This window comes from Manihot esculenta, chromosome 1 (assembly GCF_001659605.2).
Source record: "Manihot esculenta cultivar AM560-2 chromosome 1, M.esculenta_v8, whole genome shotgun sequence".
NCBI lineage: Eukaryota > Viridiplantae > Streptophyta > Magnoliopsida > Malpighiales > Euphorbiaceae > Manihot > Manihot esculenta.
In genome coordinates, this window is record NC_035161.2 from 25,781,588 (window position 1) to 25,795,358 (window position 13,771).

A 13,771-nucleotide genomic window follows, 5' to 3' on the forward strand; every position below is an offset into this window, starting at 1 on the left:
CTATCTACTTCTTCGAGATTTTTTCATCATTTTTAAACTTCACTCGAGGAAGTTGAGAAGTGATTTGAAGGCTAGCTATCTTTCTTAATTCAGATAAGAAGTGCATGCATATAGTGCAATCAATGATAGTGTTGCTCTTGATAATGGCCTAGATTATTTAGATATTTTAAGTTGATCTAAATGGTTTGAGTTGCATAGTTTTAATTTATTTTAGATTTAATTAGCTATCTAGACTTTAATTTTTAAATTTATAGTTTATATTATTGCCTTTTAGAGTTTAATTAATATAATATTTGTTATTTTTTAAAAAATAAAAATAAATAAAAAAGAAGTATAGAAGGGCTATGAAGCCAATAATTATCAAAAGGACTAATGAATTTTTTGGACTTAAAAAAGCCACTATTTGTCTGTGTGCTTGTAATTACTATTGAAAGTCCACTGGTCTACATCAATCTTCTTTTGAATTTATTGCTTTGGCTGTTCCTATCTCATATCTCTTGCATGCAACTTGTGTTTTCATAGGTTGTCAATTTTATGAATATTTTGCTCAATAATAGTCATTTTTCATTCTCTCTCTTCCTTTTTTCTATTCATAAGTTATGATGGATCATAAGAATTTTTGTTTATTAGCATAGGGAGAGCCAAAATGAGATAATTGTAATAATTTTTTTATTATTTTATTTGTCTCATAATTTTTATTTATTTTATTTATATATATTAAAAATAATTTTTTAATTATATTTATTTTAAATATATTAAATTTCATTAAATATTAAAAGAAATTTTGAGAGATTTCTTAAAAATAATATAAAACTAAATAGAATTATAATAGTTTATATATTGTTATAATATAAAAAAAAGAAAATAAATAATAATTTTGAAATAATTAAAAAAAATATAAATAAAAATTATGAAACAAAAGTGAGTATAATTTATAATACTTATATTTATTATATATAGCTATATTAATTAACAGAAAGATGGATGACATATTTTGATTATCTAATTAATACCCTTTATAAAATTAATACACCTCAAAAATTTGGACATTTATTTTCCATTAATTTATTTTAATTTTAAAAATAAAGGATATTAATAAATTTATATATTTACGATAACAAAATCTACTTGATATGAATTAAGAGTTAATAAAATCTTTCACAGTAATTTCTAATTTTATAAGAGCTATTCGTAACAACGAGCTTCTAAAATGAATTTGTCTTATAACCACCGAAAAAATACAATAAAATATATCTCATACATATTTTTATAATTTTATTTAAATCTTTATACTATATTAGATTTTATTTTAAAATTGTCGCACCATTCATTTGATCTTGATTTTTGTGTAGTGAAAAAGGAATTATATTGGATCTGTACAAACTTTTATAATTTTTGTTCAATAAGATAATTTTTTTAATTAACTTTTAAATTATATTCATTTTAAATACATTAACTTTATTAAATATTAAATGATATTTTAATAATTAATGAAATGTAATTTTAAAAATAAAATAAAATAAAATAAAATTATAATAATTAATTTATACATTAATTATACGTAAAAAAATAAAATGAATACTAATTTTAAGACAATAAAAAATGAAAAGGGAGATAGAAAAAAATAACAATATTAATAAAATTCTTAAAAACTAAAAAATACTTATACTTTAAAAGAAAACAAAGGCTTAATTTATTATTTTTTCTATAATACATTAAATTTATTCGTTTGCTTTCATTTTTAATTAAATATTTATTCAGCACTTGACCACATTTAATCGAATGATTAATGATTTATAAGCATGGAAAAAATTTGTGTAAAATCAAATCATTTCCTTATTTAATTTCATTGGGTTTAAGGTTGTGTGTCTAATACAAAATTGGAAATAAAATATTGACTTTTTTCAATATAAGAATTTATTTTTATATTTTTTTAATATAATGGTTAGTGGATTTGTAACTTGAACAATATTGAAAAAGACTGCCTAAGTGGGAATTATTCTATTTTTAAAGTTATTGAAGGCAAGCTCTTGCTGTTTGACTTGAAAACATCACAATATTATTATATATAAATGAAAAACCCTAATATTTTGTTTGGTTTGGGCAGGTAGGTTAATGGAATTTATAAATTTATTCTTTATTTTATTAAAACTTAAATTATATTATAAGTATAATTTAGAAGTAATTTTATTTTTTTGGATGGTCGCATATTCTATAGTCTTAAAAGACGCAATTAGAATATCGAAAAGTACACATTCTCTGTTGTTATTATGTTTCCCTCTCCACTAGAAATTGAGCAAAAAGTAGTGGAATTGGCCTATTTTTTGCGTGTACCAATTGAAATATTTTGAAATGAGCTGAAGAATGAACATTTGTCAATCTGGGAGCTTCTTTTGATCTGAACTGAGTTGTATTTCTATCTCCTTTTTAAATCTAATGGTTACCATTACCTCTTTCCTTTGTCATCCTTCTTGGTGGATATCAAATTTGCAGTGGTTGAAATGAGTTTCTTATACTTCAATACATAATTCTTGCCATCTCGGCTTCAATAAAGGAAGTTCTTGTTGATGTGTATGATTGAAGGTGATCGAAAGGATCATCGTTAAAAGCTTTTTAAATCATCTCGAGTCAAGTTTTGGATCTCTTGAATTTTTTTTTTGAAAGCATGGACCTCTTGAATTTAGATGGTAGTTTACTTTTTTTTTTTTAATGTTTTTTAGCCCTAAAGTCCTTATATGTTCTTAGATTACATTTATAAGGCTTAAGATCTTTTATCCTATTTAATGATCTATCATCTTTCGATAAAAAAAAAAATTACTTTCTCATAAATTAGTTTAATTTAATTTGATACACTGGTTAATGTTATATTATTTACTTCAGTTTAAATTTTTATTTCTCTAAATTCTTTATCTAAAAAAAATTTAAATGAAGTGGCCATTCTAATGTCAAAATCAATGATCTAGCGCGATGGGAAAAAAATTTCATATATGAACTTTGAATGAGTTGATTTAAATTATTTTAAGAGATTTAAGGTTTGTAAAAGTTTAAAAAAGTATTAAACCTTTTAATTTTTCAACTCGTTGAATTAATAGATTGAAAAATTGATATATTTTATTTTTTTTATTAACTTATTTTAAAAGGTATCATTTTATTAGTATTAAAAAGTCTAATAATTAATTTTTTTGTTAATTTTAACCATTAAATATTTTATTGTTTAATCCTATAATCTTAAAAAATTAATTAATTAATCTTTAAAATTTTTAAAATGCTTATTAATTATTCTTTTTATTAGGGATATTTTAAAATTTTTTTATTATACTTAACAATTAAAATAAATAGATAAATTAATTAATTAATTTTTTAAAATATTAAAAATATTTTAATATATTTTTTTTAAAATAAATAAATATATTACTGAGTTTTGTCAATAACACGAAAATTAAATTTCCTAAAATATACACTATAAATTATAAAACCCACATGTTGCAGGTATAATTTTCAAAAAGGCATGGCAATAGGAAGGCTCCTAAATTCAAAGATTTTTGCTCATTTTATTTATATGGGCAATTACTACTTCCTTTATTTCTTTTTCTTTTTTTTTTAAATTATAAATACCCATTTTTTCCAAAATTAGACTCAGCCAAAAATCAGTTTAAGAACATAAATAAATCAATTTAATCCAAGTGATTATTTATTAAACTTATCCATTAACTAATATCAAATCAAAATTAATTGAAAAAAAATTTTAAAATGGTGACACATTAATATGTTTTTCTTGATAATTGAAGACAAAACTATGGTTGATGACAAAAAGTGGTACTACTACTCTATCTTTTTTATTATATTTTTCTCTCAAATCAAATCCAAAATGTAAAGATTTCATGTTACTTCAATAATGGCAATAATTAGACGTCATAATCATTCTATTTCCTTCACTAAACATATTTAGATTAATTAATTAATTATTTTTTAAAAAATTATTATTTAATTCTTATGTTAAAAAAAATTATTAATTAATATTTTAATTTTAAAAAATAAATTAAAACTCATAATATTCACATTATTTTTTTAATATAAGTAAAATTATAATAATATATGATTTTTTTAAAAATTGAACATATAATTTATATATTTTTTATAATATAAGAATTAAATATTATTTGTTTATTCTAATTACTATTAATTAATTATAAATATTTAATTGAATAGGCAATTGATTATGGAAAGGGCTTAAGGTTAGAAATTATTAGAAAGACGAGTGATGTCGGTGGAAATACATGGGAAAAAGAAAAGGAGAATTATTTAAAAAAAATAAAAATAAAAAAAGAGAGAAAAAAACCCGTAGGCCCATAACCTCTTCTTCCTTTCTCATTTAATATGTATTTCAATATTTATCGGTCTCTTCTCTTGTCTATTTTTGTTTGAATTCATATATCCAAATCTCAAAATTCTCTTTCTCTGAACTGATCTCAGATTCGCTCCCTTCAAAATCCACTTTTCAATTACACTTCCAATACCCAAAATTTTTTGCCAAATCCAAACGTTTTCTTCAACCCTTTTTAGTATCTATATCATATACTCTTTTGCTTTGCTGTTCTTCTTGAATGAATCTAGCTGCTGCTTTGCTCTTTCAGGTTCTCAGCTATTTTCCTTTCTTTTCTATGCATATGGGTTCTTTGCTTTTTTGCTCTTTTGGTTGAGTAAATCTCTTGAAGTTGCAGAGAGCTGAAATTTGATCGAATTGGGTGTTTCAGTGAGTTGACTCGGAGGGAAGCGCTGAAAAAGGGGTATATCCGTTTCTGGGTTGTTTTTTTTTTGTTTCGCTTGGTTGTTGACAAGGCTGAGGTAATGAAATTTGTGGTTTTGTTTGATCTTTAGATTCATAGGGAAAATGGGAATTTTATACTTGATAAAAGATATGTTGCAATGTTAAGGATTAGTTTATTTGGGGATTTATTTTGTTAGCAGGGTACTGATGTGACTTATTAGATTCTTATTGCTTCAGCTGTTTCTGTAGCTTTTATGTTGTTCTAGAATGGAAGTTTGATTCCAGTTGGTTTTTGTTGCAGGCTTACTTGGCTTGTTCTAAAAAGAATTCTGGGGCAAATTATTCTCACATTTCTATATATTCACGGGAACAGTTGAAGCTTTGAAATATTTTGCCATATAATTTGTGAACAAGATTAGTCTGTGAAGCTGGATGAAGTGGGTGAGCCAGATAAAATTTTTATAATTTTTGAGGCTTTGGGATTAGGTAGTGTTTAGTTTCAAATTTGCTGTTGTGATGGGCTGTGAGTGTTCCAAGCTCTGTACCTGTTGTTGGACTTCTGATTTTGATGGATCAGTTCCTGAGGGCCAAAATGAGGGTGAGTGAAATCTTTAGTTGTTATTTATTTAATCTGTTTTCTATTACGTTGTTGGAGAGTGGTTTTGATCTTTTATTTGGGTGTTCTTGGTAGAAAATGAGGAGAAGAACGAAGTTGATGATTTACCCCCGTTCATTGAATACACCATTGAGACACTCAAGATGGCAACATCTGGGTTTGCTGTGGAGAATATAGTTTCTGAACATGGAGAAAAGGCTCCAAATGTGGTTTACAAGGGTAAGCTTGAAAATCAGAGGAGGATTGCTGTAAAACGATTTAATAGATCTGCTTGGCCTGATGCCAGACAGTTTTTGGTAAGTCAAGCACATTGTTTCCTTTTTTTCACAAATTCCACGGCAGTGGAAGTATATTTTCATCAATGCGCTATACTCATATTTTCGCCAATGTGGTGATCTTGTAGTATTGGCATATGGAAATTTGGTAGGTCCTTGACTTTGACATTCTATAACTTTAGGAAGAAGCAAGAGCTGTTGGTCTGCTTCGGAACCATAGGCTGGCAAATTTACTTGGCTGTTGTTGTGAAGGGGATGAGAGGCTACTTGTTGCAGAGTATATGCCCAATGATACATTAGCAAAACACTTGTTTCATTGTAAGTTCGGTTTTGGTGCCATTGCTGGAGCTTTAACATATGGTCATTGTTATTTAAGAGTTCAAAATTCATATACTTCATAATTGGACAGTAATCCAGGTTCTGCCAATTGCGGATCTCTTTTTTTTGTTTGTTAAATACTTTCTATTGGTATTAATACTTATCTCGTTATCTAAATTTGTCTCCCATTGAATATTAATATTTTGTGAATTCACTTTATAGTAGATAATAGGGTGAATGCAAGTATACAACACAATTCTTTAGGTCATTAACTTTCACAACATGGGAATTTTTTTGGATCTGATAGATTTCTGTGGTACGTCTATCTTGTATTTTGTTACTATTACTTTCTATGGCATCTCAATATCTGCCTCTTGGCTTGTTTAGGGGAAACCCAACCGATGAAATGGGCAATGCGACTCAGGGTGGCTTTACATCTGGCACAAGCACTAGAGTATTGTACTAGTAAAGGGCGTGCCCTGTATCATGATCTGAATGCTTATAGAATTGTTTTTGATGATGTAAGTATGCATAAAAAATCAATAAAAATATGATCCTTTCTTTTTGAAGTTAGAACTAATCTATTAGATCACCACATTTGCATTTTTGTACAGGAGGCCAACCCTCGACTTTCATGCTTTGGTCTGATGAAGAACAGCAGAGATGGAAAAAGTTATAGTACGAACCTGGCATTTACTCCTCCTGAGTATCTGAGAACTGGTAACCAGATCAATTTTTCTGCTCAGGCAGACTTCATATTTATTGTGGTTCATTGATATCTGTTTGGCGCATGAATTCTAGTGGCAGTTGAATCCTGATTCCTGAGTTAGAGAGTTGATGGTGTATCACATTATCATTTACGATTTTGTTTGTGCAATAATGTCTCATTTAATATTTAGATATCATAATCATATTTATTGATTGTTTATGTCCAGAGTAAAAACCCATATTTCAATCTTTCTGCAGGCAGAGTAACACCCGAAAGTGTAATGTATAGCTTTGGCACCCTTTTGCTTGACCTTCTCAGTGGAAAACATATTCCTCCCAGCCATGTAAGTTTTGTACTTGATAGAATCAATTTGGAACCATGTTAAAGCATCTATTTACTGGATCTGTTGTGCCTTCCAAAAGTGTAAATTTTGCTCCACAAGCCCCACACTGCAACAAGGAGGAGCATTTAATTTGAATTATAAACGAAGTAATCCAATTAGTAAACACAGCATAAAAACATATCTTCCCAGCAATGTAATTTTTCTCCTTGATAGAATCAATTTGACATAACAATGTTAAAGCATCTATTAACTGGATTTGTTGTGCCCTTCAAAAGTATAAATTTTGCTCCAAACCCTCTTAGGAGCATTTAATTTAAAAATAAGATAATTAATTCGATTAGTGCACACATATCGTAAAATGTTAACACAGCTGGTTTCTTTCTAATTCAGCTCTCTCTCTGGCCTATTTTTAGTATTGGCATATTGGATGATGGTATAGTGTGCTAGTGGAGACTGAAGTTTGGATGGGTAGAATAATGCTTGATATGATTGAAAGTATAAGTCCTACTTTATCTTTCTGTCTTTGCTAAAGAAAATTCGTCTTCCCAACCTCTCCTATAAAGAAGGGAAAAGAGCAAAAACCAAATAATAGTAAACAATGGAGTGCCAAACTGTGATAAAAGCTCGTCAAGTTGTATCATGTTAACACAAACAGAACTTGGGTGTTACTCAATGTAGTTCTAGTATGAATAGTACTGGGCTATCTGTCATTGCTTAGTAGTAAAATGGTCCTTGTATTGTGGTGCCATTTCATAATTTGTGATTGAATGAAAAGGCCTCTGACATTTGATAGGAGGTGAGAGGCAGCTTAGATTCAGAGTGGAAATCAAGGGGAGGCAGCTTAGATTCAGAGTGGAAATCAAGGGAACAAAGTAATTCCTTACTTTCAAGGCATTTTGAAGAGGGCAATAGCTAAAGTTTGAAAATTTTGTTTCCTCAACCTCCTTAAGGTGGGAAGCCGGAGGAGAAGAGAATCAGTGAGTCTTGCATGCTTCCTCCATTTTGGTCACTGGGATAATGGTAGGAAGGTTTGGACGCATTGGAGTATCCTTAGGAGACACCTAAAAAGTTAGGTGTACTTCCTCAGTATTTGGACATATACAGCTCCCAAACTGCCCTCTGCTAGGGGTGGAGTTGAGAGGGAAGAGGATAGTAGACAATGATGAGACATTTACTTATTGCTGTTAACTTCTTTCCATTTATTACACTCCTTTTCTTTGGTGGAAGGGATTCCAATGCCATAATATCCCATTTTTCTAAGCGATATAGTAAATGATAGTAATTACCCTAGTCATTTCTAACCTCTCTTGCCCTCAGGCTCCTAGCTGTTTCAGATTTATTGAATTGTAGAAGGCAGTTCATATTGAAGCAATAGGACCCTAAAAATCTAACCAGGACAAAAGGAAAAAAAATAAAATAAAGAAAGAAGCCCGGTCTGTTTGGCAGAGCTATTGCTGTCTGGCTTTTTATGTCTGGTTATTAAGTGATGATATCTTTTGGTTAGGAATCTGTTGACTTCTTGCTACTTTTGCACTATCATATTTTTATTGGACATTTAGTTTCTTGTAACTGATGAATGAATACGTTTGGTGGGTCCCTTTTCTCCTTGTAGTTGCCTTGAGCATAATCAACTTCTGTTTTTAGACAAACACATTCTTATCTTACTGCATGAGAAGACTGTTATATTGACTGGTCTAATAGGTGTTTCTAATCCATAGAAAAGTGACTTTGGTTTGTCTTCCTGTGCCTTTATTTTCATGGGTTAATTTGTCTTCTTGTGCCTTTATTTTCATGGGTGAGGTGGAGTGTATTTTGGCTTGTTGGGGTTGAAGCCAATTGTCAATGATAAGGGAAATTAGGTTGAAGAAGATAATGTAAAGACAAATGAGGGCATGCTAATTCCTTGTCTAGAATATCCAAAGTGATGTTATATCTGACATCATCTTCCTCCAAAAGAGAGCAGCCTGTATACTACGTTACCTTTTCCAGATCCTTACCTAGAGGTAGATGGGGGCAGTAATACAATCAGAAATAGTCACCCTGCTTTTTGTCTTGTTTAATTTGATGTCTAAAATTAAAATTTTTTTTTGTCTTGGCAGTTGTTTCTGATTGGAGGCTGACCACGTATAATTAAGTTATCTTTAAGCTGGCCACATAGTCTTCTTATTTTTTTGCTTTACTGTGTGGTTATCTGAATGGTTAGGGTACTCATGCAATTAATCTAATAGTAAGTTGCAATATTTGTTTCAGGCACTGGACTTGATAAGGGACAGAAATATTCAGATGCTTACTGATTCTTGTTTGGAAGGCCAATTTACAAATGATGATGGGACTGAATTGGTGCGATTAGCCACTCGATGTTTACAGTATGAGCCTCGTGAGCGGCCAAATCCAAAGTCATTAGTTGTTGCTTTGATTCCACTTCAGAAAGATTCTGAGGTTGGTTATCTATTTGATTCTTAAGTAACTGAAAATATTATTCCTAATATCCACTTCAGAAAGATACTGAGGTTGGTTATCTATTTGATTCTTAAGTAACTGAATATTATTCCTAATATGCTTAGAATCCACTGGTACTCTTACGCCATTATAAATTGGCTACAAATTGAAAAATTCTAATCCACCTGGGGGAATGAGATAAACTGCTTTGTTCTGCAGGTTCCTTCTCATGTATTGATGGGTATTCCAGATGGTGCTGCACTTTTGCCTTTGTCACCTCTTGGTGAGGCTTGCTTAAGAATGGATTTGACTGCCATGCATGAGTTCATAGAAAAGATTGGATATAAAGATGATGAGGGTGCAGCTACTGAGGTTTGTTTCTGATATGTTAAATGGAATGTGTAACTAACTAATATTGCTGTAGTCATCTATCCTTTGTGTTTCATGGTTGTCCATATATTTTACTTTTGTTTAATATCTTCAAGTTACGGATTCTTATCATTTTTGTATTTATTTGTTTATGTCGTGTGCTTCCACTTTTTGATGGTATTTCATATATGTAAATGTACTCCTATTTAATCCTTTGAACTCATTGAACACATTTATCTTGCATTTGGTCTCCTTAATTACATTATGTCATTTATCTTGCATTTGGTCTCCTTAATTACATTATGTCACTTATTTCTGGTAAAATGACAGAATGGTCGAGTTGAGTGTTGAATTTCACTTGCTATTGTTCTGCTGTCTTGTAGCTCTCATTCCAGATGTGGACCAATCAGATGCAGGAAACATTAAACTCAAAGAAAAAGGGCGATGTTGCCTTCCGGCATAAAGATTTTAGAGCTGCCATTGAATGCTATTCCCAGGTTAGATTGGATGCCGTTATTTTTTTCAAGAGAATATGTTTTTCTTATACAATAGTGTGTGTGTGTGCATATAATTGTTCCTATCTATTTAGCAATGTAATTCCTATAATTATGCTGCTACTACTATTTAGGAATGCAGTAATATATATTAACACAGGGTTCAGCTTTCCTTAACAATTCCTGAGAGTCCTTCCCCTGTGGTTGATTGAAGTAAAAAAAAAAAAAAATAGCAGTTATCTGGATTTGACTAGGAAGGAGTACTAGTTTACGTATCTTGCAAGAAAAATTTCTGAATTTGGTCTGACACTTAATTATATTTGCAGTTCATTGAAGTTGGAACCATGGTTTCTCCAACTGTCTATGCACGTCGAAGTCTATCTTATCTCATGAGCGAAATGCCACAGGAAGCTCTTAATGATGCAGTGCAAGCCCAAGTAATATCCCCCGTTTGGCATATTGCATCCTATTTACAAGCAGCTTCTCTTTTTGCTTTGGGAAGGGAGAGCGAGGCACAAGCAGCTCTCAAAGAGGGATCAACACTGGAAAGTAAAAGAACAACAAACGCTTGATGAAGCTCAACAAACCTCTTCTTGAATCACTCTTCCTTGAGATGACCACAAAGGTAACACAAGCTTAAATTTCCAGGCAGGATGATCAAGTATTATCCTGGATTTGTGTGGGTCATAAATGGGCCCATCTTCTGCATGTCATTGCTTGTCATCTTCGAGAATTCTTTTCAACAAATTATTGGATGGGTTGGTTTGTCACTTTGCTGGGTATTTGCCATATTGGGACACACTCACATGCACATATGAACAATTTACCCTTGTTTCTATAGCTGATCTTTTCCAATACGCCAATCTAGGGAAATAATTTACATGTTTGTAGAGAGATTCAGCTCTTGTTTAAAGATGCATTTAGAGGGTGAATAGAAGTCTTTGCAATCCTTGTAATTTATGTACAGTGCTATTGGTTGCGGTTTCAGTTGCCGAAGGTGAGGTGAAATGGGGTGGTTGTATTTTGGTATGCTGTTACGAATTTTTTGAATTCATATTATTGCTTTCTATTTGAGTCTTCTTATTTTCTTTTTCTTGTGCAAGTATGTGCAAAGAGATCTGTGACTTCTGCAAGTTGTTAGTCTTGTTCATGGCATTTGATTAATCTCAAAACTCTTAACCCTTTGAAATTGAGAAATCTTTCTGTTTGATGGTTGTGTGGATGCGCTCCAAACATGTTTAGAATTAAGAGCCTGTTGACATTAAAGTGGGAGAAACATAATCTCTATCTTTGGAATCAAAGATTTCACTAGAATGTAATTCAATTTTTTTTTTTTCCATCATTTGTCTTTTTTGGAATAAAAGAATTCATCTATTTTTAATTTAGAAAATTTTTATTTTCAAAGTAAATGAAATTATGCATGATTTTATAATTTGATTTTTTTTTCTTACAAAATGAATAATCTCAAACAGAGTATATTTTGAAAAAATTATTTTTATTATTTTAGTGTTTTTGGATTAAATTATGTTAAAAATAATTTCTAAATTCTTAATATTTCTAGCACATTTTTAAGCTTTCAGCTCTAAGATTTATAATGTCTCAAAACTTTCCTTGTGCTTATTATTATTATTATTTTTAAAGGTACAACAGAAATATTAAATCTAAGACCTCTTAAATTTTGCTACTTTGCAATGGAAAATAGAGTATTTTTGAATATTTAAATTCATTCAATCATATAATAATGGGTCTCTTGGTTGAAAAATGTTTACGTAAATTTTGAATGAATTAGTTTAATATTTATTTTACTAATAATTTTAGTTAATTTTTAAAATTAAAATGTAAATATTTATATGGCATTTTATGTATAATATTTTATTATTTTTTAAATAAGTTAATTGCTAAAAAACTTTCATATTTCATAACTTTTACAATTCTACTTTTTGCTTTTAAAATAATTAATTTAACTCTTCAAAAAGAAAAAAAAATTTATACTTTGTAAATTTTTTAAAAAATAAATGTTAAATTTTTGCTTAAATTATATATTGATGATAAAAATTTTAAATTTAATTTTTCAGTGGAATTTTAATTATAAATTATTATTAAAAAGTTAAATAAAATTAAATGGACCGATAATAATAAAAAAAAGTTTTATTTAGTCTTTTAATAATAATTTGAGCAAATTTAAATTAACATATGAAATTTAGTATTTTAACTCAGTAAATTTATCAAATGATAACATAACGTTGTGCTTTTTATTAATGTGGTAGCAGTAGATTAAAAGTTTTTTTAATTATTAGATATAATTAATAAAAATTTTAAAATATAAAATTAAATTACATATTTGATAAATTTATAAAAAATTGTAAAGTATATATATTTTTTATAATCATTTTGCATTGTATTATAATAATGTAACGATGATATTGTACTCACGTGACATTTATATAGGTGAGTTATGGGAAAATTTAACAGTGACGTATAATTTTTAAAATTTTGAAAATATAAATTTAAATTGATTATTTTTAAAGTTACAAAATAAAATTACAAAAATTGTAAAATATGATTTTTTTTTTTGACAATTAACCTTAAACTAATTACGTACGTAAAAATAATACTCTCATGTAAGCCTAATTAACTAATATATTGTTATTGAAGATAAACAATTCAATTATTCAATATATATTTCAGACTTTAATAATATATAAATAAATTTTATTTTACAGTAATAATTATTAAAATTTTATAGTATATATATTATTTTTAATTTTTTTTATATATACTACTATTTTAAATATGTAAATTTAGTTAAAGACAACTTATTGAATTCAACTTTATTAATAATATTTTAAAATTCTATTTTAAATATTATATTATATTATATAATAAATTAATATTTTCATATCCACCTTATGAACATAATAAATTATTATACACCCTTATTAATCATTATACATATAAACAATAAAAGTTAAAAATAGTTTACTAACTGTTTAGCGGTATTCTGTTTAAATCAAAAAAATCAATCGAATCAAAATTCAGTTCGATTTTTTATTTATTTCAGTTTGATTTAATTTTTAATTTTAAAAATTTTGGTTATTTCAATTCGATTAGATTTTATTCAGAAAAAATTAAAAAAAATTAAACCAAATCGATTAGTGATAATAATATATTATTTTTAATAATACAAAGACATTAAATTATATTAAAATTAAAATATTTCAATTAAATTTTAAAATATTGAAAATAAAGTATAAAAAATAAAAAAAATTATTAAAAATAGAAATCGAAGTGATAATAATATATTATTTTCAATAATATAAAGTGATTAAATTATATTAAAATTAAAATATTCTAATTAAATTTTAAAATATTAAAAATAAAATGTAAAAAATAAAAAATTTATTAAAAATGGAAACCAAACAAACAGAGTCGAATCAGAT

General features: G+C 28.1%; 1 protein-coding gene across 8 annotated transcripts; it reads left to right on the forward strand.

Annotated features, from left to right (window-relative positions):
• The first annotated feature begins 4,386 nt into the window (after positions 1–4,386).
• LOC110627598 (serine/threonine-protein kinase BSK7) lies at positions 4,387–11,433 on the forward strand. 8 transcript variants are annotated; one of them, XM_021773946.2, is made up of 12 exons: positions 4,387–4,634; positions 4,716–4,845; positions 5,070–5,366; positions 5,460–5,680; positions 5,842–5,977; positions 6,365–6,498; positions 6,592–6,697; positions 6,944–7,029; positions 9,280–9,468; positions 9,688–9,840; positions 10,221–10,334; positions 10,658–11,433. In XM_021773946.2, the coding sequence occupies exons 3-12, from the start codon at positions 5,285–5,287 to the stop codon at positions 10,901–10,903; spliced, it is 1,467 nt and encodes a 488-aa protein (XP_021629638.1). In that variant the 5' UTR covers positions 4,387–4,634; positions 4,716–4,845; positions 5,070–5,284; the 3' UTR covers positions 10,904–11,433. The 8 variants fall into 8 exon arrangements, with proteins under 8 accessions (XP_021629638.1, XP_043811642.1, XP_021629654.1 ...); XM_043955707.1 differs by having other exon boundaries at positions 4,716–4,787; XM_021773962.2 differs by having other exon boundaries at positions 4,722–4,845.
• The last annotated feature ends 2,338 nt before the right edge of the window (positions 11,434–13,771 follow it).

Coding starts and splice junctions, on each gene's coding strand:
- LOC110627598 (XM_021773946.2), top strand. CDS start 5,285: ATGGGCTGTGAGTGTTCCAAGCTCTGTACCTGTTGTTGGACTTCTGAT. Junction 5,681..5,841: donor CTGATGCCAGACAGTTTTTG/GTAAGTCAAGCA, acceptor CTATAACTTTAG/GAAGAAGCAAGAGCTGTTGG. Junction 6,698..6,943: donor TCCTGAGTATCTGAGAACTG/GTAACCAGATCA, acceptor ATCTTTCTGCAG/GCAGAGTAACACCCGAAAGT.